This window comes from Salvelinus sp. IW2-2015, linkage group LG23 (assembly GCF_002910315.2).
Source record: "Salvelinus sp. IW2-2015 linkage group LG23, ASM291031v2, whole genome shotgun sequence".
NCBI lineage: Eukaryota > Metazoa > Chordata > Actinopteri > Salmoniformes > Salmonidae > Salvelinus > Salvelinus sp. IW2-2015.
In genome coordinates, this window is record NC_036863.1 from 46,221,873 (window position 1) to 46,247,043 (window position 25,171).

General features: G+C 42.5%; 1 protein-coding gene across 1 annotated transcript in view; it reads right to left on the minus strand.

Annotated features, from left to right (window-relative positions):
* Nucleotides 1-924: 924 nt before the first annotated feature.
* The window catches only part of LOC111950332 (SPNS lysolipid transporter 2, sphingosine-1-phosphate), a gene marked incomplete at its 5' end in the record, with an annotated part of 47,763 nt that continues 23,516 nt past the window's right edge, over nt 925-25,171 (minus strand). Inside the window, 3 exons of the mRNA XM_023967828.2 lie at nt 925-4,240; nt 14,655-14,691; nt 21,640-21,803. Coding sequence (XP_023823596.2) covers nt 4,232-4,240; nt 14,655-14,691; nt 21,640-21,803 — 210 coding nt within the window. The remainder of the gene's footprint in view (nt 4,241-14,654; nt 14,692-21,639; nt 21,804-25,171) is intronic.

Sequence of the window (25,171 nt, forward strand, 5' to 3'; positions counted from 1 at the left end):
ATGTCACCCTTAACTACCCTTCGGTCAAGGACATGTAAATACTATGGTTGAACGTCAACATTTTGACATATTTCTAATGAAATATGTCTGCAAATGATACAACACTGAACGGTTTGGCCTTTTACTCACTCCCTCCCTCCCTTTCCAGGCAAATATTGTGTTTTGACACTGTATATGTACGTAGATCTGGGGGAAAAAAGTCCCTCTGTGTACACCAGGTTCACGTTCACTTTCTGCGTTGTACCTCAGCTAGTGTGTCTCTGACTGAACCACACGGTATAGTGACCACAGGCTTACCTAAACTCACGAACCAAAGAATCTCTGTCAGTGTCGTAGCATAGAGCTGTGTTGCCTGGCTACATGGTTGGTACACCTCACGGAACAATACAAGGCTTCATTGATTCAATGCTCCAAACTCAGCCATACTCTCTCTCTCTTACCTAGTTGGCCATGATTAAAATCAAGCCTTTGTGAGTCTGTCTCCCACTAAAAAGAGAGGGGAAAAAAATCGCCCCATAGCAAAATAGGTTCCTTGGCCCACTCCCCTTCCTGGGGTCCTTTCTAAATGGGCCTATGCATTACCTTCCTTTCAGGTGTCCTGGCCGTCTACTCTTCCTCGTCTGGTGTGTGTTTCTAGATACACAACTGTGTGAGGGAGCCTTTAAAGGGTTCTGGGCTCTGTTCTGAATGTTGGCTCATACTAAATGGCGCCATGTAATCTAATTTGACTACTTCAAAAGAGAAATGACTCGTCGGCTCATGTGATTCAACTTATTCTTATTGGTGATACTGTTATTGTTTAGTCATCTGCCTTCGCAAGTCAAAGCTATTTTGAAAGATGAAATATATCTTCAAAGATAATTTGTTGTTGTTGAAAAAGCAGGAAACACACGAGAATCGGATGCAAATGATGACGCTGTGATACACTTTGATTAAATACGTTTATTTGATCATTTACATATAGGTGTACATTTCATATCACCCCCTGAGGGAGTGTCACAGTTAAGTTCTAGAATAATTTTGTTGATCGCTTGTATTTTCTTTTTCACTTCTTTTTAACACAGTTATTCTAAAAATAAAAATAACCTCTGTTTTCTGCTCAATATCAGAAATAGGCCTCTTTTTACATGATTCTTGTATGACAAGAAAGAGCACATTCTCAATACATCACTCCTGTGATTATTCAAATAGAATTACTCCATACAAATTATGTTTTTACTTCTAAAGGATATTTGATCTAAATGATATAAATTTGGAATTGTGTGAACCTCCATTCATAACCCATCCAAACAAAACAATGTGCCCCTCTACTGTTGTTCTAAGACAGAATGCCAGCATGAAAGTGTTCTGTGCTCGGTGGGAGAGTGTTCTACAGAGTTCTATAGAATGTGTGAAGTGGATTCTAGAACAACATGCCAGTTATGGGTTACAAATAAATCCCTGAATATCACCTTCTCAATCAAATGAAAATTAACGTGCAAAATACTTTGATTTGTTGGTCTAGAAAAAGAAGCGACACTTTTGAAAATACAAAATGAAGCATTGAGCAATAGAGCATAGAACAATACTTCGGTTATAAAACGGTTAACGACGCAGTTCCCTGTGTATGTGTTTGTGTGTGTCTGTGCGTTTGCGCACGTGTGTGTGTGTGTGTGATATCCAATTCATGATCACAGTAAACACAAGGATTCTCAGTGATGTAAAAAGGTATTGTGTTGTTTCATTGCAATACAATATGATGAATGCAGACGTAGGAGCCTTTCTTAACCCAAAGAGACAATAAAGTGTATACTTAAGAGTATACTTAAAACATCAACTTCCCTTTACGGATTCTTCTTCAATCTACTTTAACAAACAAATAAATACATTGCATCCAAGCCATCATTTACAATATATTAAAATCACTGCATAATATAGCTATATATCTCTATTGCAGTCATATATAAAACTAATTTGTATAAAAAGAAAGTCCACAAAAGAAAGAAAAGAAAGATAAGAAACTTGATTAAGATGATGTTGCCGAGTAAACACATCAGGTCGGATAGAATCACATTCAGAGAGCTCTCCTCCTCACAGTTTATGCCTGCTTCTGAAATAATACCCTATAGAGTGCATTACCTTTGATCAGAGCCCTATGGGCCCTGGTCAAAAGTAGTGCACTTGATAGGGTACCATTTGGGTCACAGATCTAGCGAGGGAAGCTGAGACAAATTAACTGGCAATAGAGACACATCCATCATCCCACGACCCCCCCCCCCCACACACACACACCAAGCCAAGATGAGTCAGACCCATACGTTACTACACAATAACCATTTCAAAGCCTATCCAATGAATTCAATCTACCACAACATTTCCACACATTTTCGCATCAAGTTCTACAAGGTGCCTTCCTTTCAATAGAAAATATGAAGCCACATATTCCTTCTGTAGAGTTGTGCGCTGGAGAAAAGTTGCTTTCGTTGCGTTGTAAAGTACAGAATTCGTCCTACAAATGATTATTGTCTTCCTCTTTGACATATTATGTTTGCATGATAGATTAGATTGCATGATATTGCATAAACTTGTCAAATATGATGCCCAAACTGATGCATAGAATGGTCTACTAGTATATGACATAGGCAGTAAAGGATAATCTCCATTGTGTACATAGTGAATCCGAGATAAAAATGTATTTCCTTCTGTATCCTATGAAAGCAGTGCTTTTTTCCAATGCCACAACTCCTAGTCCCCATTTGAGGGTGAATAAGGGTAACAACTCCTCCAATTTAACCTGGGCAATATGATGCCTTTCGAAGGGTCTGATTTCTGTGGCTAATTAACTTGTGACTACAACCGACTGAGGCTCCCTCTTTTAAAGGGTCCTTTTCTTTCCTCAACTCCAGGAATGGGATATCCACAAGGGGTAAAATAATCCCTGTGTGTGCACAAAGACAGCTATTGTGACTAGTTGGGGATAGTGAATCTTATCCACCATTAAAAGGTGCCACTGTCACTCTCTTTCAATGTGGGTGGTGTATCCAGTCCGGAACCTCAAATCCAACCATCTGAGATAAATTTGTTAAAAAGGAACATTGTTCACAGATAGGGCCAATACATGCTAGGCTCCTTCTCCCGATGTATAGAATGCATCGCTCCCTTCAAAGCAGGGTAAAAACAAGTATATCGTTCACCCCTTCAAAACTGCTTCAATAGGTTAAAATGGAGCATTTACATATTTTTTTCGAAATAAAAACATTTACATTAGAATAACTATAAAAGATGTACTACTCCAGTGTCCTTTCATCAATGAGCTGGGCAGGTCTCACCTTAAGCCTACTGAAACAATCATAGGCAATCAAGAATTAACCTCCAGTTTCATATCCAACATCACATAGTAGAATAAACAAAATCTTTGATCACTTACTGAGTATGGTACGGTGTGGCCAGCACTGTTTAAATATAAGTGCTAAAAAGACATAGAAACAAAATATAACATGGAAGGGGGGGATGAAAAGAAAATAAGAAACCTGCCTGCACTGTGTGTCATTAATGTATACGCTCAAAGTCTTAAGGCTGGCTGGATGGATCATCAGACGTGACTGTCATGGTGGATGGAGAGAGAGAAATGGGGTCACTGACTTTGTTCACTATTTATACATTTTTTTGGCCTTTATTAAGTGACTTCCTGGTTTTGATGGTTGTGGTGGTTGTTATAGTGACGGCAGTCAGTGCAGAACCTCTGTGTGGTGGAATGTCATGATATTGCACTTGGTGCAGATTGACAGGCCATGTGACAGACAGACATATGGACGGACAGACAGATAGGGCAGGTCCATGTTCAGCATTCAGTAGTATAGCACTGGGGGAGGGGCCAGGTGGTTCTGTGACTCGCTCTTAGTAGACAACCCGAAAAGGTCAGAGGCCATCAGCTGCCGAGCCGATTGGCTGGCTTCAGCACACTGCTTTGTGTGATTGGCCAGTCCATGGAGTGGTGTGACAGAGGCTTCTATAGGGTTAAACAAAGCGCTCCCTCTTTCCAGTTATAAACAGTAACAGCCTTCACACAACATGTTGAATAAGAAAAGTGATGATGAGGGTGGTGATGAAGAGGACGAAGAAGTTAAAGGTGGATGGCTCGGGTATAAAGACGTGGATCAGCTGCCCCTCTCTCTCTCTCTCGCTCTCTTTCATCCTCCCTCGTTCAGCGCAGCATGCAGAGCCTCTGCTTCCTCCCAAGGACGGCCCCTCCTCAGGAGACCTGGAGAGACATAAAGAAAGAGAGAGAGAGCGAAGGAGAAAGAGAGAAGAGAGAGACAGAAAAGAGAGAGAGAGAGAGAGAAGAGGAAATGGAGAGTGTGGTTAGGCTCTGGCCTCCCCACAGGATGTTCCCATGTAATTAGTGCTCCAGTGCTCCTCGGCTCGGCCATCTGTCTGGTGGCTCTGCTCTGCCTGCCTGGCTCTGGGTCGGCCTGGCTCTGCTCCGATACACCAACCCCACTGGGAGCAGCTATGGACCTCCACACTACTCCTCTCCACTCCATACAAACCTAAACACCACAAACACTGTCTGGTGGCTCTGCCTGGCTCTGGTTCAGCCTGGCTCTGCTCTGATACACTCGCTGCCCGCTGGGAATGATCCAGCAATAATGGACCTCTCCTTCACACCAAAACATGGCCACACTTGGGACCAGATAACCAGCTGATAGATCTCTCCACAGTCTTTAACCAGCTGATAGATCTCTCCACAGTCTACGCTAAAACATGAACACACACGCGCGTTTGCGTTTACTCCCTCAATTCGTGCCACATCGACACCTTTAAACCTACTACACTGAAACAGATGTATTGGGGGGGGATATAACACCTGTCTCACTCAGCCAAAATGTTTGTTGTTGTTGTTCCCTCCCTCCCCACTGAATTAGAGAAGTGTGTGTGTGTGTGTGGATGCTCCATTGCTCTACTGTGAACTACAATAGGATTAGAGCAGTGGAGCAGGGGGTTTGGCTGGTTGCTGTTCCACTGTTTCTCCCTCATAGTACCACCAGCCTCCCATCCACAACAAGAGTAATTACCTTAAACGCTGCAAGATTATAGGATTTCAGAGAACAATGTGTTTGTGTGTGTGTGTGTGTGTGTGCCACAAAGGCAAAAACTCTTAGTATTGCAGCTTTATTATGGTAATTATTTCCAATGATTGTCTTACACAAAAAGAGGTTGGCAATAACATTCCCCTGGATAGAAAGGATGCTTTGAAAACTGATACTGGCAGACTAGCAGGTGTAAGATACGTTTGCCTTAGACACCAGTGGAGGCTGCTGAGGGGAGGATAATAATGGCTGGCATGGAATGGCATCAAACACATGGAAACCGTTCTCACCAACCTCCTCTGTTAGACACAGCCCCACTGAAGCAGGTCTGGAGTGGTGGAATTCTACAGCAGTATTGCAGAACTAGCACCTTCTCCAAAGCTCTTTTGGTTAACATCGGGGGGAAGTGACCAGGAAGAAGATTAAGCAGGGACACATGCTAATCAGCCTGAGTGCTGCCCCAAAAAATGCAATCAAACCAATTGGAGAGGGTGTTGCTCAGGAGGGAGGCTGGAGGTTGGCAAAAGGAGGTTGGGAGGCAGCACATAGACACAGAATGCCTTGACTTGGCTGGCTATATGCATAGTTTGCATACACCCAGCATGGTTTGGCTAGGCTTGACTGGCTACAATACCAGGGTTGGCTTGCCTGGGACGAATGGATAGGCTGCACTACTTCGACCCACAAAACAGCTTGGTAGTCATGAGTATAGACAGACACATTATGAAAAGGCACACTAGGAGGGCAGTATCTTGGCACACAGACCCACATCTTGTGCATGTGCTGGCTTCTTTGGCTGCTACATTTAACAGTGTCAACAAGAGTCTAGGAGGGCAGAAATGTGGATCAAATTCACCTACCCACCCCCACATTAACTGGAAGGAAGAGCCCCTTCCCTGGCCTCATGTCTGGTCTGGTGCCCGATGGAGGGTAGACCACACTGGGGTGGGTGTACTACTACGGTATGTGTGGTCTGTGGTTATGCCTCTCTCTGTACCTTCTGGACCCTAAACCCAACCAGTAGAACCCTGTTGAGTACTCAAGGCTTTTGTTGAATGGAGAAAAAGATAGTCTGGATTCACTGTCTACAGCTGCAAAAACAGGTTTAAATAGAGGGGATGTTTGGAGCTGCATTGAAAAATGGACCACCTGAATGAATGGTCAACCACAAGGTGGAACTGGGAGAGCGAATGCTGAAAAAACATCCTGCTGTCAAATCTAACAGTGAAATTTTGACAGTTTATAACATGTATTCTTCTGTGGGTTAACAAGCGCTAGCTGTCGATGTGAACCCACAGCCCTCTGTGGTTATCGTCGTCCACACTACTTTACCCCCGTGTAGACATTAATTGGATCCATGCTTATCTGATCTCTAGTGTTGAGCGATGAACTAAAATGTCTGTTATTTTTCTTTTTTTAAACAACTAATTGACCGATGTCGCTTCAATTATTTGAAGTCCATTTTGTTCAGGTTTTTTCGGAGCTCAACGTGCAGCTTCTCTAGCGAAAAATCGATTCTAGCCCGATGTAGTAGGGTGTTGTAGTTTCCAACAAGCCAATATTCTACATAGTTTAGCGCAGAAAACGTGGTAATAAACTTCAATGACCACAATTCATTGCGTTCCTTGGCCGATCTGTGTGGGCACGAAGAACGAGAGAAGAGAAAATAACGTGCGATCAAGAGGGATAGAAAGCAGTTGCTTCGCCATACATCTCTACCTGAAAATACATGATCTATTCTAAGTGATTGATAGTTGGTATCCAGCATTCATAACATTATGCCTTATTTACTTTAAAGAACTACTAAAATAGTGATTTGTCAGACAGGATAGGCCGCAGCTCTATAGAGATGAGATGACTTGGAATGAAGTAATAAAGTCATCAAATAAAACAAATGTACACACACACAACTGAAATATTTTATTAAAGTAATATGAATAAAGTATGGTTAAAGATGCACTATGCAGAAATCGAAATATTTTTTCCATAACCAATAATATTGTATTTTCAGCTGTTTGAGGATTGTGTATAAAACCGAAAGTAAAAGAGGCAAAAACGAAACTTACGCATAAAAATAGCCCACACAGAAGAAATCTACCACTTCTTAAACAATGACAGATCAGGATCTCAGTGATCACTGCCTCATTGCCTGCATCCGCTATGGATCCGCGGTCAAACGGCCACCCTTCATCACTGTCAAACGCTCCCTAAAACACTTCTGCGAGCAGGCCTTTCTAATCGACCTGGCCTGGGTATCCTGGAAGGATATTGACCTCATCCCGTCGCTAGAGGATGCCTGGTCGTTCTTTAAAAGTAATTTCCTCACCATCTTAAATAAGCATGCCCCTTTCAAAAAATGTAGAACGAAGAACAGATACAGCCCTTGGTTCACTCCAGACCTGACTGCCCTCGACCAGCACAAAGACTTCCTGTGGTGGACTGCACTAGCATCAAATAGTCGCCGCGATATGCAACTTTTCAGGGAAGTCAGGAACCAATACACGCAGTCAGTCAGGAAAGCTTTTTCAAACAGAAATGTGCATCCTGTAGCTCTAACTCCAAAATGTTTTGGGACACTGTAAAGTCCATGGAGAATAAGAGCACCTCCTCCCAGCTGCCCACTGCACTGAGGCTAGGAAACACTGTTACCACCGATAAATCCACGTTAATCGAGAATTTCAATAAGCTTTCCTCCTGGCTACCCCAACCCCGGCCAACAGCTCTGCACCCCCCACAGCTACTTTCCCAAGCCTCTCCTTCACCCAAATCCAGATAGCAGATGTTCTGAAAGAGCTGCAAAACCTGGACCCGTACAAATCAGCTGGGCTAGACAATCTGGACCCTCTCTTTCTAAAATGATCTGCCGCCATTGTTGCAACCCCTATTACCAGTCTGTTCAACCTCTCTTTCGTATCGTCCGAGATCCCTAGAGATTGGAAAGCTGCCGCGGTCATTCCCCTCTTCAATGGGGGTGACACTCTAGACCGAAACGGTTACAAACCTATATCCATCCTGCCCTGCCTTTCTAAAGTCTTCGAAAGCCAAGTTAACAAACAGATCATGGACCATTTCGAATCCCACCGTACCTTCTCCGCTGTGCAATCCGGTTTCCGAGCGGGTCACGGTGCACATCAGCCACGCTCAAGGTATTAAACGATATCATAACCGCCATCGATAAAAGACAGTACTGTGCAGCCGTCTTCATTGACCTGGCCAAGGCTTTCGACTCTGTCAACTACCGTATTCTTTTCGGCAGACTCAACAGCCTTGGTTTCTCTAATGACTGCCTCGCCTGGTTCACCAACTACTTCTCAGATAGAGTTCAGTGTGTCAAATCGGAGGGCCTGTTGTCCGGACCTCTGGCTGTCTCTATGGGGGTACCACAGGGTTCAATTCTCTGGCCGACTCTGTTCTCTGTATATATCAACAATGTCGCTCTTGCTACTGGTGATTCCCTGATCCAACTCTACGCAGACGACACCATTCTGGCCCTTCTTTGGATACTGTGTTCACAAACCTCCAAACGAGCTTCAATGCCACGTATGTATGCTGTAGCAGTCCTTCTGTGGCCTCCAACTGCTCTTAAACGCTAGTAAAACTAAATGCATGCTTTTCAACCGATCGCTGCCCGCACCCGCCCGCCCGACTAGCATCACTACTCTGGACGGTTCTGACTTAGAATATGTGGACAATTACAAATACCTACGTGTCTGGCTAGACTGTAAACTCTCCTTCAAGACTCATATTAAACATCTCCAATCTAAAATTAAATCTAGAATCGGATTCCTATTTCGCAACAAAGCCTCCTTCATTCACGCCGCCAAACATACCCTCGTAAAACTGACTATCCTACCAATCCTCGACTTCGGCGCTGTCATTTACAAAATAGCCTCCAACACTCTACTCAGCAAACTGGATGCAGTCTATCACAGTGCCATCTGTTTTGTCACCAAAGCCCCATACACCACCCACCACTGCGACCTGTATGCTCTCGTCGGGCTGGCCCTCGCTACATATTCGTCGCCAGACCCACTGGCTCCAGGTCATCTATAAGTCCTTGCTAGGTAAACCTCCGCCTTATCTCAGCTCACTGGTCACCTTAACAACACCCACCCATAGCACGCGCTCCAGCAGGTATATCTCACTGGTCATCCCCAAAGCCAACATCTACTTTGGCCGCCTTTCCTTCCAGTTCTCTGCTGCCAATGACTGGAACGAATTGCAAAAATTGCTGAAGTTGGAGACTTATATGTCCCTCACTAACTTTAAACATCAGCTATCTGAGCAGCTAACTGATCGCTGCAGCTGTACACAGCCCATCTGTAAATAGCCCATCCAATCTACCTACCTCATCCCCATATTGTTTTTATTTACTTTTTGCTCTTTTGTACACCAGTATTTCTACTTGCACATCATCATCTGCACATCTATCACTCCAGTGTTAATTTTCTTAATTAAGATGTGTAGTGTTAGGGCAAAAACCAAAACATGCACCCCTTGGGGTCCCGAGGACCGAGTTTGGGAAACGCTGGCTTAGGGACATCCTCATAGACAGGACTTTTAACATGCAATATTTTCAACTTACATATTTGACACACAATTACATTTAGCATGCATGTCTAAATACTATTGTACTCACTTGGGATTTGAACTCACAACCTCTTGGTTCACAGCATTCTGATCTTCCTGCTACACCACCATGTCTGTGTCAATTATCAGTTAATCTGACTATACTCGCCTCATTGATTGGATTTACTTGTTCCAGCAATTTTCTGTATAATTGTCTGATGTTGGTGGGGCATATTACTCTGTTTTAATGTTACTCCTTATTCACTATGAGTGTACTTTTAACAGAGCTAAGATTGTAGCAGTGTAGTAGTGCAGGTGAAAACAGCCATTGACACAGACATGTTTGCGTAGCGGGAAGATCGGAATGCTGTGAGCCAAGAGGTTGTGGGTTCAAATCCCAGGTGAAAGCATGTTGAAAAATAATGACTGTATTAAATGAACATGCACAATGTAATCATGTATGGCAAATATGTACGTTAAAAAGCACTGTGTGAATGGATTGGTGGTTTGCCTTGATGGACTCGGCAACAGTAGCGACTAATGAAACAAGTGACATTTTCTTCGGAGTGGCTGTGGTTCCGAATGTTCTGGAAACCTGATTTGCCATTGCTAAAGATATTAGATTTCTGCGCAAGTGGAGGATTTTTTTTACAAAGCGGTTTCCCACTTCGCAGCATACATAGCTGCTGCTCGGTACTCTGCTGCCGCTTCCCCCTCCTTGATCTGCAATTTGTCTGGTGTAGCCGACAAAATGAATGTTGTACACAAAAGACATGGACAACGTGTTCGAAATATTGCATTCGATGACTCATAGGCTATTAAGCATGAGCATATTTTTTTTCACAATTCCTGACATTTAATCAGAGTAAAAATTCCCTGTCTTAAGTCAGTTAGGATCACCACTTTATTTTAAGAATATGAAATGTTAGAATAATAGTAGAGAGAATTATTTATTTCAGCTTTCACATTTCCAGTGGGTCAGAAGTTTACATACACTCAATTAGTATTTGGTGCATTGCCTTTAAAATGTTTAACTTGGGTGAAATGTTTCGGGTAGCCTTCCACAAGCTTCCCACAATAAGTTGGGTGAATTTTGGCCCATTCCTCCTGACAGAGCTGGTGTAACTGAGTCAGGTTTGTAGGCCTCCTTGCTCGCACACACTTTTTCAGTTCTGCCCACAAATTTTCTATAGGATTGAGGTCAGGGCTTTGTGATGGCCACTCCAATACCTTGACTTTGTTGTCCTTAAGCCATTTTGCCACAACTTTGTAAGTATGCTTGGGGTCATTGTCCATTTGGAAGACCCATTTGCAACCAAGCTTTATCTTCCTGACTGATGTCTTGAGATGTTGCTTCAATATATCCACATAATTTTCCTACCTCATGATGCCATCTATTTTGTGAAGTGCACCAGACCCTCCTGCAGCAAAGCACCCCCACAACGTGATGCTGCCACCCCCGTGCTTCATGGTTGGGATGGTATTCTTCAGCTTGCAAGCGTCCCCCTTTTTCCTCCAAACATAACGATGTTCATTATGGCCAAACAATTATATTTTTGTTTCATCAGACCAGAGGACATTTCTTCAAAAAGTACGATCTTTGTCTCCATGTGCAGTTGCAAACCGTAGTCTGGCTTTTTTATGGCGGTTTTGGAACAGTGGCTTCTCCCTTGCCAAACGGCCTTTCAAGTTATGTCGATATAGAACTTGTTTTACTGTGGATATAGATACTTTTGTACCTGTTTCCTCCAGCATCTTCACAAGGTCCTTTGCTGTTGTTCTGGGATTGATTTGCACTTTTCGCAAGAAAGTACGTTCATCTCTAGGAGACAGAACACGTCTCCTTCCTGAGCGATATGATGGCTGCGTGGTCCCATGGTGTTTGTACTTGCATACTATTGTTTGTACAGATGAACGTGGTACCTTCAGGCATTTGGAAATTGCTCCCAAGAATGAACCAGACTTGTGGAGGTCCACAATTTTTTTCTGAGGTCTTGGCTGATGTCTTTTGATTTTCCCATGATGTCAAGCAAAGAGGCACTGAGTTTGAAGGTAGGCCTTGAAAAACATCCACAGGTACACCTCCAATTGACTAACCAATTGAGTTAAAGGCACAGTCAACTTAGTGTATGTAAACTTCTTACCCACTGGAATTGTGATACAGTGAATTATAAGTGAAATAATCTGTCTGTAAACAATTGTTGGAAAAATTACTTGTGTCATGCACAAAGTAGATGTCCTAACCAACTTGCAAAAACTATAGTTTGTTAACAAGAAATTTGTGGAGTGGTTAAAAAACGAGTTTTAATGACTCCAACCTAAGTTTGTATGTAAACTTCCGACTTCAACTGTATACATTTGACTGGAGCTAGTATCAAGAAAGCAAAGAGGTTAATTAGCCGAGACAGGAACACAAAGGGATAGATACATTCTTGACCCCATGTATAAACACGATAACCTTGAAAAGCCAAGTCACAATAACATGAAACACAAATCTTTGCCAATCAGTGGGTCAGGGTTTAATCTTGTTATTTTTAGTCTGTTACTCCCAAACCTCCCCATTGTCCTGCTGTGGAGAGTTGGCAATGCAGAACATTTCCCCTGTGTGTGTGTGTGTGTTTATTTTTTGGTGGGACGGGACGGGCGATTTGATAATTCATGTGAGAGGCTGAGCGGTGTGTGTGTCTGAGTGTGATAAGAGGAGGAAGGAGGGAGGTGTGTGTGTGTGTGTGATAAAGAGAGCAAGGAGGGAGGGTACCAAGGCCAATAATGCCCTGAAGACTCCTCGACGACATCCCGTAATATACACAAAAGACCTAGGAACCAAGAGGTACATCAAAGATCAATACGACGACATCATTATGTTTATCACTTTCAACATGAATGTTATCGCCATTTAAAAGGTCTATGGAAACTAGGGGAAAGTGCTTTCTAAGTATAATTAAAGTCTCCAATATTCCCAGTTCTTTCAAAGACCATTGAATCAAAGTCTCCCACTTAAAGGGTGATTGTAGACCATTGAGCCAGTGTCTTATGGGCACTACAACTTGTAGTTAGTTAGAAGGAAAAACTATTTTCTTACCGGAGATTGAAAGTTACTTCAATTTTTAAACAGTCAAACACATCTGGCGTTAAGCCAGCGCAATTGTAAAACACACACTCGTTTGCAATTTCGACCTGTTTAAAGCTGGCACTCTATTTTCAAACCCTAGTGCCAGAATTGGTAATTTACCTGTCTTATACGAGGGGTGGCAATATTTAAGGTGTGTCCTAAAAAACGTGCACCAAAGTGTCAATTTCAGTATGCGCTGGTGGGGATATTTAAGACCAACCGAAAGCTGGTCTTAAGCAGTAACCCGGTTGGTTATGACATGGATTTTGACAACGGAAGTGCATCCTATCCACCTGTAGCTTCTGCCAAGTCCCCAACAACTGGATGTTCTGGTTTTCAGGGGAAATTAAAAGAGAGCCACACTTAACAAGACTTCCACTTCTGGACATTAACAAGGCAACAATCTATCTTAACTCCTCCTCCACATTTACTCGATTGGTTGAACAGTGTAGAAGAGAACCACCCCCACCAGTTTTTTCCCCTTCTCATTAAGACCAGTGTGTAGGGGATCTAGTTTCAGGTGTTTCTTTTACGCATGTTACGTTAGGGTTAATCCACCCGTAAGGCACAGTGCCCATACACACATGGATCAAGAGAGATGTGCTTTTTGTGCCGGTAAACCTTGTGTTTAGAAACATAAAAAAAAAAACATGTATTTTTCCCATTTCGTTTCATTTGACTAAAAAACAAGCATACCCCACCCCCTCTCAGTGAAGACAGTTTTTTTTTGTCCTGCCCAATGCATTTGCCAAGTAGTCAAGACTATCAATAAAGGGTTTGGCTCGTGAGACCGCTTTGAAACAAATCTTAATCACCAATAATATCAAGTTTAGGAGCAGCATAAAATCAGTGAGCGGACATCTCCCAATTATTTTTGCCAGCTCCTGTTATTATTTTGGATCCGTAAAACCCCCTAAATGTAGATATAATCCACTGATACTCATATTTAGAAAAATGTTAGTTATTTTCCTGTAAAAATTGTTTTTTTTGTTGTTTAGTTTGATTTAAAAAAAATTCCCCTTAGTAGGTTACCATTACCCTACTATAACAAAAGCTGGTTCTACAGCAATGCGTCTGGTGCCTTTCTTATACTGACCATGCATTAGCCAAGTAACCTATACATAAAAGGTTTCTAATGGTCTACTTGTGAGGCATTTGCCACAATGCTTTGCATTATTCACATAGGTCTACCTGCAGTGCATACAAACATATATACACATTTGTCAGTCCTACTGCATAGCATCATATCAACGGTAGGCCTAGGCTATACAGTATTTGTGCGTCTGTAACCTTCTCAATCATCATTATTCCTGATACATTCAGGATTATCTGTAATCATGGTAGCATCCACACGAATGTAGAAGTGTTTACAAACATGTTATATTCTTACTTACAATAAAAGTGACTCCAAAATGACAATTATTTACAATTACATTATTTACCATTCATTTCTGTTAGGCACAAAATAACCTGAAACACAACCAAAACTAACAGAAAATGCATCCAACAAATTTGTAGAGTCGCAAGCTTGATGTAGTCATTGCGTGATATGAATATGGGACCAAATACTTAACTTTTTAGTACTTTAATACACATATGAGTGAATTTGTCCGAATACTTTTGGTGCCCTAAAATGGGGGGGGGGGACTATGTACAAAAAGTGCTGTACTTTCTAAACGGTTCCCCCGATATGGATGAGAATTCACTCAATTTAAAGCTGACAGTCTGCACTTTAACCTCATAGTCATCGCTTGATTTAAAATCAAAACGTTTGGAGTATAGAGCCAATATAAGAACAAACGTTTCACTGTCCCAATAATTACGGATGATAAACTTAATTGACATCTAACCTCTTAAGTGGTAGATACACAAACTCAGAGTGATATAAAAGTAACTTGTCATACCTTTACTGAGGAGGGTGGTCGCGTCATTGCTGCCAATCTGAGAAGAGAACAGAGAAGACCGTCAGGAACGATCCACAGACTCCACACATACAGCTCAGTGAAACATCCAGAGGTAGGCCAAAAAACATGTCAGTGTGTGTGTGTGTGTGTGTGTATGAGGATAAAACGGAGGACTAATATAACTACCCTTGCCACACTATGCTTCACTCTCTTTTGCTGGCCCTTTTATTTCATTTTTTTTTCTGTCTCTCACGCCTTCTTCCTCACACTTTCTTTCCTCACATGCCCCCTGTCTCCCTGATGTCTTTTGGAGTCTGCACCCTTTCTCCTCTCTTCAAAGCACACTTCATGACAAATCTGGTCTCTTGCCTCGTCAGGCGGTCGTCCCAGAAGTGAGTTAAGCCGGGCCCGTACTGTACTCGCGAGGAGTCACCGATGTGCCAAGCTACGCCAGGGCCAACCAGGGCAGAGGACATAGATGAGCTCTCACGCCATGTGTGTGTATTTGTGCACCTGCGTGTGTGTGTCTGCGTGTGTGTGTAAGTCTAAGTTAGTGAATAATGTGTGTATGTGAATGTGTGGGGGCATCTGTGTGCCTTAGCTGAGCTATTAATGGGCTCCCCTCAGCCAAAAAAAGCTAACAACCTAGAAATAATAAGTCTAGGAATAGACAGAGTCTTGCTCCAGTGAGTACACTCCTTCTGCTTCTTGGCTTTTAAAAATATCCCAGAATATTTAAGGACAGACTCGTACAAGAAAAAGGGCTGCAATTGTCAAGTCAGGAGAAAATGTGTAAATCATGGGGCATTTGAGCGTGAACGGACTGTTATATATATAGCTTGTTTGTGAATGTGGAAAAGCTAGGGCTGACCCCATTTAGTCGACTGGTCGATTGTTTGGTCGATAGGCTGTTGGTCAACCGAGATTTCTTTAGTTGAGCAGTAGCACAAAAATAAAAAAATATATCACGGTGTACAAGGAACCTGTCTGATTCGCACCTGCGTGGACTAATCCATTGTGGAGGCCGTGGGGATGGCACAGTCCATCACTCTACGACATGTGCTACTGAAATTGTATATGGTTGTATTACATAAGAACAATGGTGCAACACTAATGAAACTAATATTATTTTATAATAAATGCGCTTCTCCTGCGTTGGATTGTGGCCGCTGTCCGCGGTTCTGAAATAAATCACTGTGTGATTGCACTGTTGAATTGGCGCCTTTTCCTAGACCATGTTGCTATGTGCCAAAAAGCAAAGTTAACCTCAGCGAGATCGGTGTCCCCCACAGGATGGTTGAGCTAATGTAGGCTAATGTGATCAGCATGAGGTTGTAAGTAACAACAACATTTCCCAGGACATAGACATATCTGATACGCGCAGAAAGCTTAAATTCTTGTTAATCTAATTATACTTTCCAATTTACAGTAGCTATTACAGTGAAAGAATACCATGTTATTGTTTGAGGAGAGTGCACAGTTATGAACTTCAACAAAATGTATCAATAAACCAATTAGACACATTTGGGCAGTCTTGATACACATTTGAACAGAAGTGCAGTGGTTCATTGAATCAGTCTAAAACTTTACACATACACTGCTGCCATCTAGTGGCCAAAATCTAAATTGCGCCTAACCTGGGATAGTACAGTATGGCCTTTCTCTTGCATTTCAAAGATGATGATTTTTTTTTTTTACTTTATTATCTTTTACCGGATCTAATGTGTAATATTCTCCTATATTCAATTCACATTTCCACAAACTTCAAAGTGTTTCCTTTCAAATGGTATCAAGAATATGCATATCCTTGCTTTAGGTCCTGAGCTACAGGCAGTTAGATTTGGGTATGTCATTTTAGGGGAAAATTGAAAAAAAGGGTGCGATCCTTAAGATGTGTTAACCAGCATATTGGTGTTGAGCACAACGCAGCGGAGGCAGCAGCAGAGTTAGGAGACGAGAAAACAGCCCTTGCCTTATTATATAAGAAAAGTGAGGAGATAGGAAAGCCCAATTTAATTAGGTCTATAATCAATAAATAGCTGTTAAGCTGTTAAATGTGCCTGGTTTCATAAATCATCCATATATGTTTACAGAAATAAGACAGATCCTGCTTCTATTGAAAAATAATATTTATAATAATACTAATAACGGCTCAATTTTCTTGATCTCCTTCTTATTGTTATTATTACTATTATTATTATGATCATCATTATAATACTAAGTAATGTCATTATCATTAGTAGGCTTAGTATTGAAGCCTTGTATAACCACTACTGAGCTGTAGGCCTAAGAGCGCATCCTGTTTAGTCTAAAAACCGTAACTTCCTTAGGCCAATATTTCAATACTTATATAGCCTGCTGTATATCAATCAACCATTTATTTGTTCATGTCATCACACAAGTCATTCATGATTTGAAATGCAATCAAGTATTTTAGTTTTAAAATAAAATGAAGTGAGCCTTGAATAATTAGCTTAAACAATAAATAAGCCGTTCCATTTAGGAACACAAACGAATGTGACTATTTTTAGTCTTTGCTGTAATAAAGGTTTAAGAAAAAAATACATTACAACAGACTCTCTGGAACGCTTATCATTTATTTAGTGTTTAAATTGTTCCAAACGGTAAGAAAAATTACATTGTAATCTATACAGCACCTGTTTAGCACACATAATATGCACGCAGCGCTTGCTCCTAACCTTATTTTTCTTGATCTCCAGATTTTTCCACAACTATTCCAACTATTCCAATTTATTCCACACACCTTTACCTCATGAGCAACCATTCCCCCGTTTCAAGTTTATTTCATCACGTCCTCTGCATCCATTTTGCTGTTACGGTGTTCAGAGTTTGTTATAACAAATTCATTGATGGGATTTTGATATCCTATAGGTCAGGCCCTATTGGTCATGAGCATGCGATGCATACATGTGTCACGTAATGAGAACAAGGGTTGAGGGAATAGGGAATGTTTTTCCTTAACAAATTAGGGATTTCAGTGACAGAACTTTTCAGTCAGAAACGTCTGTAATTATGTTTTAGCTCCCGCAACACGGACAGCGCGATGAACACTTTGATGTTCTGTGGTGGTCGCTACAGCAGGGAGGAGTGAGCGACAACGGGTGCTAGTCGGTCACTCGCTGTCTTTTTCTTTGTAAACACAGCACAGCAAGTCTGAGCCCGGCCCGGCACAATCAAATCAATTACTGGTCGGACTCCCTCTAGTCATTTGTGTGTCTTAATTATTTAATCAAACCATGTGCTTAAAGCATCAGACAAGCTCAGTGAATATAGTTGATTTGATTAAAAGACCTAGGATGTGTCTATATATGGAAAAATACACTTTTTGACAGGACAGACTACACTTGGTTGACCAAGATACATTTTGTCTGGGGACAGCCCTAGGAATAACCAAAGTCGTTGTTGTTTTTGAGGATCCTGTTGTTGTTATCTGTGTACTGCTATTCGAAGAGTGTTCCATAAGAGTGCTGCTGAGTTTAGCAGTCAGAACCCCTCTGCACTGGTAAATCAATAGCCCTACTCTATTAAAGCACGCTATACATATACTGTATACGATTCATGAATGAACTCTATTTATAATCTAAAGATTATATAGAGAGAGGCTTCTGCAGAACAGGGAGGCTATTTGTAACCTGTAACATGACGAGAGTTCTGAAGCACGGTGGTACACGGTGATGGTGGTGGGACAGTACATTCACTGTAGGTAGAGCTGCATACCATCCAAGTATGTCCCTGGACACAAGTAGTCCTTCTGTAATGGTGGCCTACAGTATACAGCAGGGTTGGGGTCAATTCATAGACAAGCATTGAGGAGAGAATTGGAAATGTAATTTCAGTTTACCTCCTGAATTGACTGAATTGAAATGGAATTGACCCCAGCCCTGGATGGACGTTGTCTAATTTAACTGGTACCATATTGAACCATGTTCCTAGAAAAGTCATTTTCCTCCTTACTACACCATGCCCAAACCGGATGAGGGCGTGCGTCCTCCATCGTGCGCAAATTGATTTTATCCCCCTACACCAAACGCTATTACGACACGCAGGTTGAAATATCAAAACAAACTCTGAACCAATTATATTAATTTGTGGACAGGTCGAAAAGCATTAAACATTTAAGGCAATTTAGCTAGCTACCTTGCAGTTGCTAGCTAATTTGTCCTATTTAGCTAGCTTGCTGTTGCTACCTAATTTGTCCTGGGATATAAACGCTGAGTTTTATTTTACCTGAAATGCACAAGATCCTCTACTCCGACAATTAATCCACACATAAAAGTGTCAACCGAATCGTTTCTAGTCATCTCTCCTCCTTCCAGGCTTTTTCTTCTTTGGACTTTAAATGACGATTGGCATCTAACTTTCATCATAAGGTGTATAACCACAACCGACTCACTGACTGACCTCAGTTCAACTTTCAATCACCCACGTGGGTTTAACCAATGAGGAGATGTCACATGGGTATATGCCATAAACCAATGAGGAGATGGGAGAGGCAGGACTTGCACCGCGTTCAGCGTCACAAATAGAACTGACTTCTATTTTAGCGCTTGGCAGGGCAGACGCTCATTGGCGCGCGCAAGCAGTGTGGGTGCAATGATTGAATAACATGTTTGTGTAAATTAATTTTTCAACGCTTGCGCACGTGACGCAAGTGGTCACTGCTTGCGCGCCAACGAGCGTCTGCGTTGCCAAGCGCTAAAATAGAAGTCAGTTCTATTTTAGAGCAGCACCCGGAAAAGAGTGGATGACTGTTGGTCTTGACCTTTTATGGGTATGAGATGCCACAGTGCTATGCCCTCAAGGTATGTGTGTGCTTGGTGTGTTTTTGGTTTGAAAAGAGAGTTGGAGAATTTGAATGCTTGGGCGTTACATACACGATGGGTGGTAGCTAATGAAAGGCAAAGTAAGCTAAGTGTTATAATGTGATGGAACAGCTTGGGTCAGCTCTGCTTCGGATGGACAGAGCACTTTGCTCTTTTAGCTGACAGGGTGGAGTGGAGGGCACTATAGCGACAGTGTTTCTATTGGCCAGGGGACTCTCAGGGGGAGACCTCAGCGGCGTAGCAGTCAAGAGTGTTGTGCCAGTAACCGAAAGGTTACTGGTTCAAATCCCAGAGCCAGCAAAGTGGGAAAATCTGCTGTTCTGACCCTAATAACTGCTCCCTGGATGTCGATGATGTTAATTAAGGCAGCCCCCCCCCACATCTCTCTGATTCAGAGGGGTCGGATTAAATGGGGAAGACACATTTCAGTTGAATACATTCAGTTGTGCAACTGACTAGGTATTCCCGCTTTCTCTGGCTCTGCGTCTTGTTTGACAGGCCTGGCATGGCCTTCAGGTTTAAGGTAAAGAGTTGCATCCTCTCCCTCCCAGCAAATGACTGCATATATGAATGGACAAAGCCATTGGTCACGTGACACCATTCGTTCCTATGTGAAGACTCAATAGCGAATTGAAGCCAAATGAAGTCGGTTGAGATGGCGTCTCATGGAGACATTACACGCGCAGTTTGAGCTATTCCAGGGAGTGAAATTGCAGGCTAGCTCAGTGCTGCCCCTTCTCACTGAGTAACTCAAGTTGAAGGCTGACCGGGTTACTGCGGGCTGCCATTATCCACTAAATTATCCTCATGTGGGAGTGAACGTTATTTATAATAAGGGTTACATGGAGAAAATTGGACCGATCTGAAATGGTCCGATTTCCCTTCAGCAAAATATATTTGATCTAAACCCTCCCTGAAGGCTTGAAAAAGAGACCCTCCGTATACCCAAAATAATAATTAAAACAAAGTGAATAGCAGAGAACATGTCTACCGTTTACACACATTTTCTGGACAGACCAGAGCCTTAGACATGCTGTTTTAGAAACTGTTCTTCGTCCTGTAAGCATTACATGGCAACGCAGGAATTTTGATAGCACACAGGGCTGCAGGCCAGAAGGTTGTGGGTTGTCCTTGGACCACCGTGGACGAGAGTAGGGATGGAAAGATCTCCTTTATAGTAAAAGCATTGAATGAATCTCTCATCGTATTTGCAGGTTCGAAGAAAATATATATTTTTGAAATAAAAATGTCATGCAGTTCTACATCTTTTTCCGTTTTTCTTTTGTCATACCTCATTGGCAAGACTATTATACTACAATGAAGAAAACAGTAAAAATAAAGAAAAACCCTTGAATGAGTAGGTGTGTCCACACTTTTGACTGGTACTGTACATCTGGTGTATTAGAAGCAGTTCTTGGTACCATGATTGACTTTAAATTGTTATATTTTTTTTTAGATGAAGATTGACCACGAAGATCGTCATTTTTCCATTCACTATAATGGGGGATCGTTTTCTGCTAACAATGCCTGCAGTACCGCGGTTGACCTTGAACTTCCATTGCTTCAATGAGAGAGTCTAGTCGTTGTCTGCTGCTCCCAGCTTACTCGAGCCCTTTTTGTCAAGGATAAAGCCTGGAACAATCTCTCTCCCCTGACCCTGACCCTGATCGCTTCGTCTCTGTTTACCTCTCTGGGCGATTCAAGCGTTACGGACTTTACATTTCCACGTGGAATCACAACTTGATTGTCTTACAGAATGGACAAACAAAATATAAGTGAAACTTTTGATGTGTGTGTGTGTCTATTGTACCCCTTTGTGGGGAGTGTATACCCCAAAAAGCAGACTTGACATGTTGGAGGAATAAAGCAACTAAGAAGAATTATGGATGGTACATGAATGGACATGTAAAACCTTGATGAAAGTGAGCTTTACAGAGAACGCTTCAAAATGATCAGATGTAACTTTTCCTAAAAACTTATGGTTATGGATTTACTAACTTGCAATGATCGTGATATGAGGTAGCTTTTGCCTATTGTAGGAAGCACTGATTGTAAGTCGCTCTGGATAAGAGTGTCTACGAAATGCTTAAAATTGTCAATGTACTCTAGGTTATACAGAAGCAGGGCGAAAAGAGACTCACTGTTTCTCTGCTTTGTCCCTGTCGTCGAGGAAGAAGAGGGCGGTTGCCAAGAAGAACATGCCACCCAGGACGATGACGAAGGGACAGAGCATGAGGGCATAACCCAAACTGAGGAACTGCCATAGCACCGACCTAGTGTAGCTCTTCTGGAGGGCGTCCGATATCTGGACGGACACACACACACACACACACACACACACACACACACACACACACACACACACACACACACACACACACACACACACACACACACAGAGAGAGAAAAACAACAGTCAAGAAATACGAATATGCTATAGACATTATGCACACTGTTGTGTCTTTCCAAGTCACCAATAGTGATCACTAATATTACTATTCGGGCCGGTTTCCCAGATCCAGAGAAGCCCTATTCCTGTACTTACAAAGCATTCTCAATGAAGAATCCCCATTTAATGTACTTTTTAGTCAAGGGCTTATCTGTGTCCAAGAAACCGGCATATAACGTTTCTGCATCAATCCTAGTGCTTGTTACCATTATAGTGCGTTGCATAATTACAGTGTGTGTGACTCATTTAGCAAGAGATTAATTTGACTCTTATGTAAATTTATCAAAGCAGAAAAAAGCGAATCTCTGGACAGCACGCTCAGATCCTGCAACAGACGCTCAAGGCTACAGTAGTAGTGAGTTACATGAGCTCCTCTGACTGCTACAGGCTACAGGGCTAATCCATACATATCGTCCCCGATCCATTAGGCAAATCAATAATGTAAAATAACACACTTAACCAATGAATATTTCAAACACAAAAAGGAGGCAATGTTACAAAACACACATGCAACATATTTCTGTACACACACACACACACACCAATGTCTATAAGAGTAGATATTCCAAGCAGCGTATTCAGTAATTTCAAGGTTAGAGTAGAGTTCTCCAGAGCTAAGTGTTGCCCTGGTCCGTCACGCAATGTGCTAAAGAAAATAACAGCGGGGAGATAGTCTAACTAAAGTGCTGACACACACACACTGTGCGTGCAGGATGGCCAGTGTTCCTCAAAGTGCTGTGGAGAATGGCAGATGGGGAAAACAGAACACTCACTCCTGCCCTGACAGCCCAGGTTCCCTGACTTGCCTTTCTTAATTTCCCCTGAGAGGATAAATAGTTAGATTGAATGGAAAAAGGTAAAGACAGACAGGCCTGAGGCTGGTGGTTATTACAGAGACTAGATTAGTGCTGCTGACAGTGCTGAGGTATTCCCTGTGACGACTGACAGGCTCCTCCTCCTCCTGCTCCTGCTGCAGAGAGTCTCTCTCTCCCTCTCCCTCTCCCTCTCCCTCTCCCTCTCCCTGCTGACAGGAGTGTGTGAGAGAGGGAGGGAGGGCGAGAAAGAGTGTAGGTGGGTGTTATAAGAGTGTTCATGTGAGAGTGTATGACTGCACAAATGTATGTGTGGGCTAGAAATACATAGTGCATGTCAAATTATCCATTGCAAGGCATTTCTTGCAAGATTGCAGGGAGATTGTTCCTGACATTACATCGCCACCCACTCTGCCTCTGGCCATTTGCCACTCACTCACACATCCTCTCACTCACTCACTCACTCACTCACACACACACACACATACAACTCACACAACACACATCCACTCACACACACCACATACACACACCATCCACTCACACATCCACTCACACACACACACACACACACACACACACACACACACACACACACACCACACACACACCACACACACACACACACACACACACACACACACACACACACACACACACACACACACACACAACACACACACACCACACCACACACACACTTTTACACACTTACATGTGTCTTTACACTAGTTCATTATATTCCTCCGTGAAGCTATGGTTTGTATTTGTCAGCCACTCTGGCCTACGTGCTGGTACAAGGGGGACTATATACTGTGGATGAATGGCTTGTCACTCAATAAGAAGGACCAGTACTGCAGGATACAGTGGGAGCCCAGTTCATTTTAACACACAACCTCCATCAATATACAAAGGCAATGCACTGTGGCTGCTTCGGTTCACGATCCTCTGAGGGCACATCTCTAATGCAGGTCTAATATTTGGGTCTTGGGCAGCACAAGTACTTGTAAAAACCTAATTCTGCACCAAGTGGGTGGCTCAAGGCTGCTTTATTCTGTAGTTGCTAAGCGATGAACGGCTGACATGGTTTTCCCGTGATTTCAGATCTGCAGACTCTGTTCATTCTTGTAGTGGGGGGTGGCGGGTGTGGAGGGTTGTGGGTTGGTAGAGTGCGTCATGATGAGCCCATCACACCGGCCTGCTAAACCTCCGGGCCAGTCAGAGATAGAGGTGTCGCTGCATGGTGACGCATTCAGGACATTCTGGGCCTGGTCTCCTCGGTCTGGAGGTCGGCGACATTCAGGGAGGGATGAATCACAGCAACCTGGTCTCAGAGCACTTCGTATTATTCTTTACATAAATCCGAGACGCTCTGTGTGAACTAGTATGATGAGGTTACATTTCGCACGGCATGTATTACATTTTGGATGTCCATCATCCATTTCGTAGGATATGTTACGAATTATAATTTGTATGATATGTTACGAATTTACAAAATGTACAACATGTTAGAATTTTCAAAACATATGACATGTTACAAATTCCAATTTGTTGTGGCTAACGTTAACATCAGCTAGGCTAGGGGTTAGGGTTAAGGTTAGGAGTTAGGTTAAAATGAAGGCTAAACACCAGTCTCAACATCAACAGCGAAAGAGGCGACTCCGGGATGCTGGCCTTCTAGGCAGAGTTCCTCTGCCCAGTGTCTGTGTTCTTTTGCCCATCTTAATCTTTTATTTTCATTGGCCAGTCTGAGATATGGCTTTTTCTTTGCAACTCTGCCTAGAAGGCCAGCATCCRGGAGTCGCCTCTTCACTGTTGACGTTGAGACTGGTGTTTTGCGGATACTATTTAAGCCAGTTGAGGACTTGTGAGGCATCTGTTTCTCAAACTAGACACTCTAATGTACTTGTCCTCTTGCTCAGTTGTGCACCGGGGTCTCCCACTCCCTTTTCTATTCTGGTTAGCCAGTTTGCGCTGTTCTGTGAAGGTAGTAGTACACAGCGTTGTACGAGGTCTTCAGTTTCTTGGCAATTTCTCGCATGGAATAGCCTTCATTTCTAAAAACTAGAATAGACTGACGAGTTTCAGAAGAAAGTACTTTGTTTCTGGCCATTTTGAGCCTGTAATCAAACCCACAAATGCTGATGCTTCAGATACTCAACTAGTCTAAAGAAGGCCAGTTTAATTGCTTCTTTAATCAGAACATAATTGCAAAAGGGTTTTCTAATGATCAACTAGCCTTTTAAAATGCTAAACTTGGATTAGCTAACACAACGTGCCATTGGAACACAGGAGTGATGGTTGCTGAGTGGGCCTTTGTACGCCAATGGAGATATTCCATAAAACATCTGCAGTTTCCAGCTACAATAGTCATTTACAACATTAACAATGTCTACACTGTACTTCTGATCA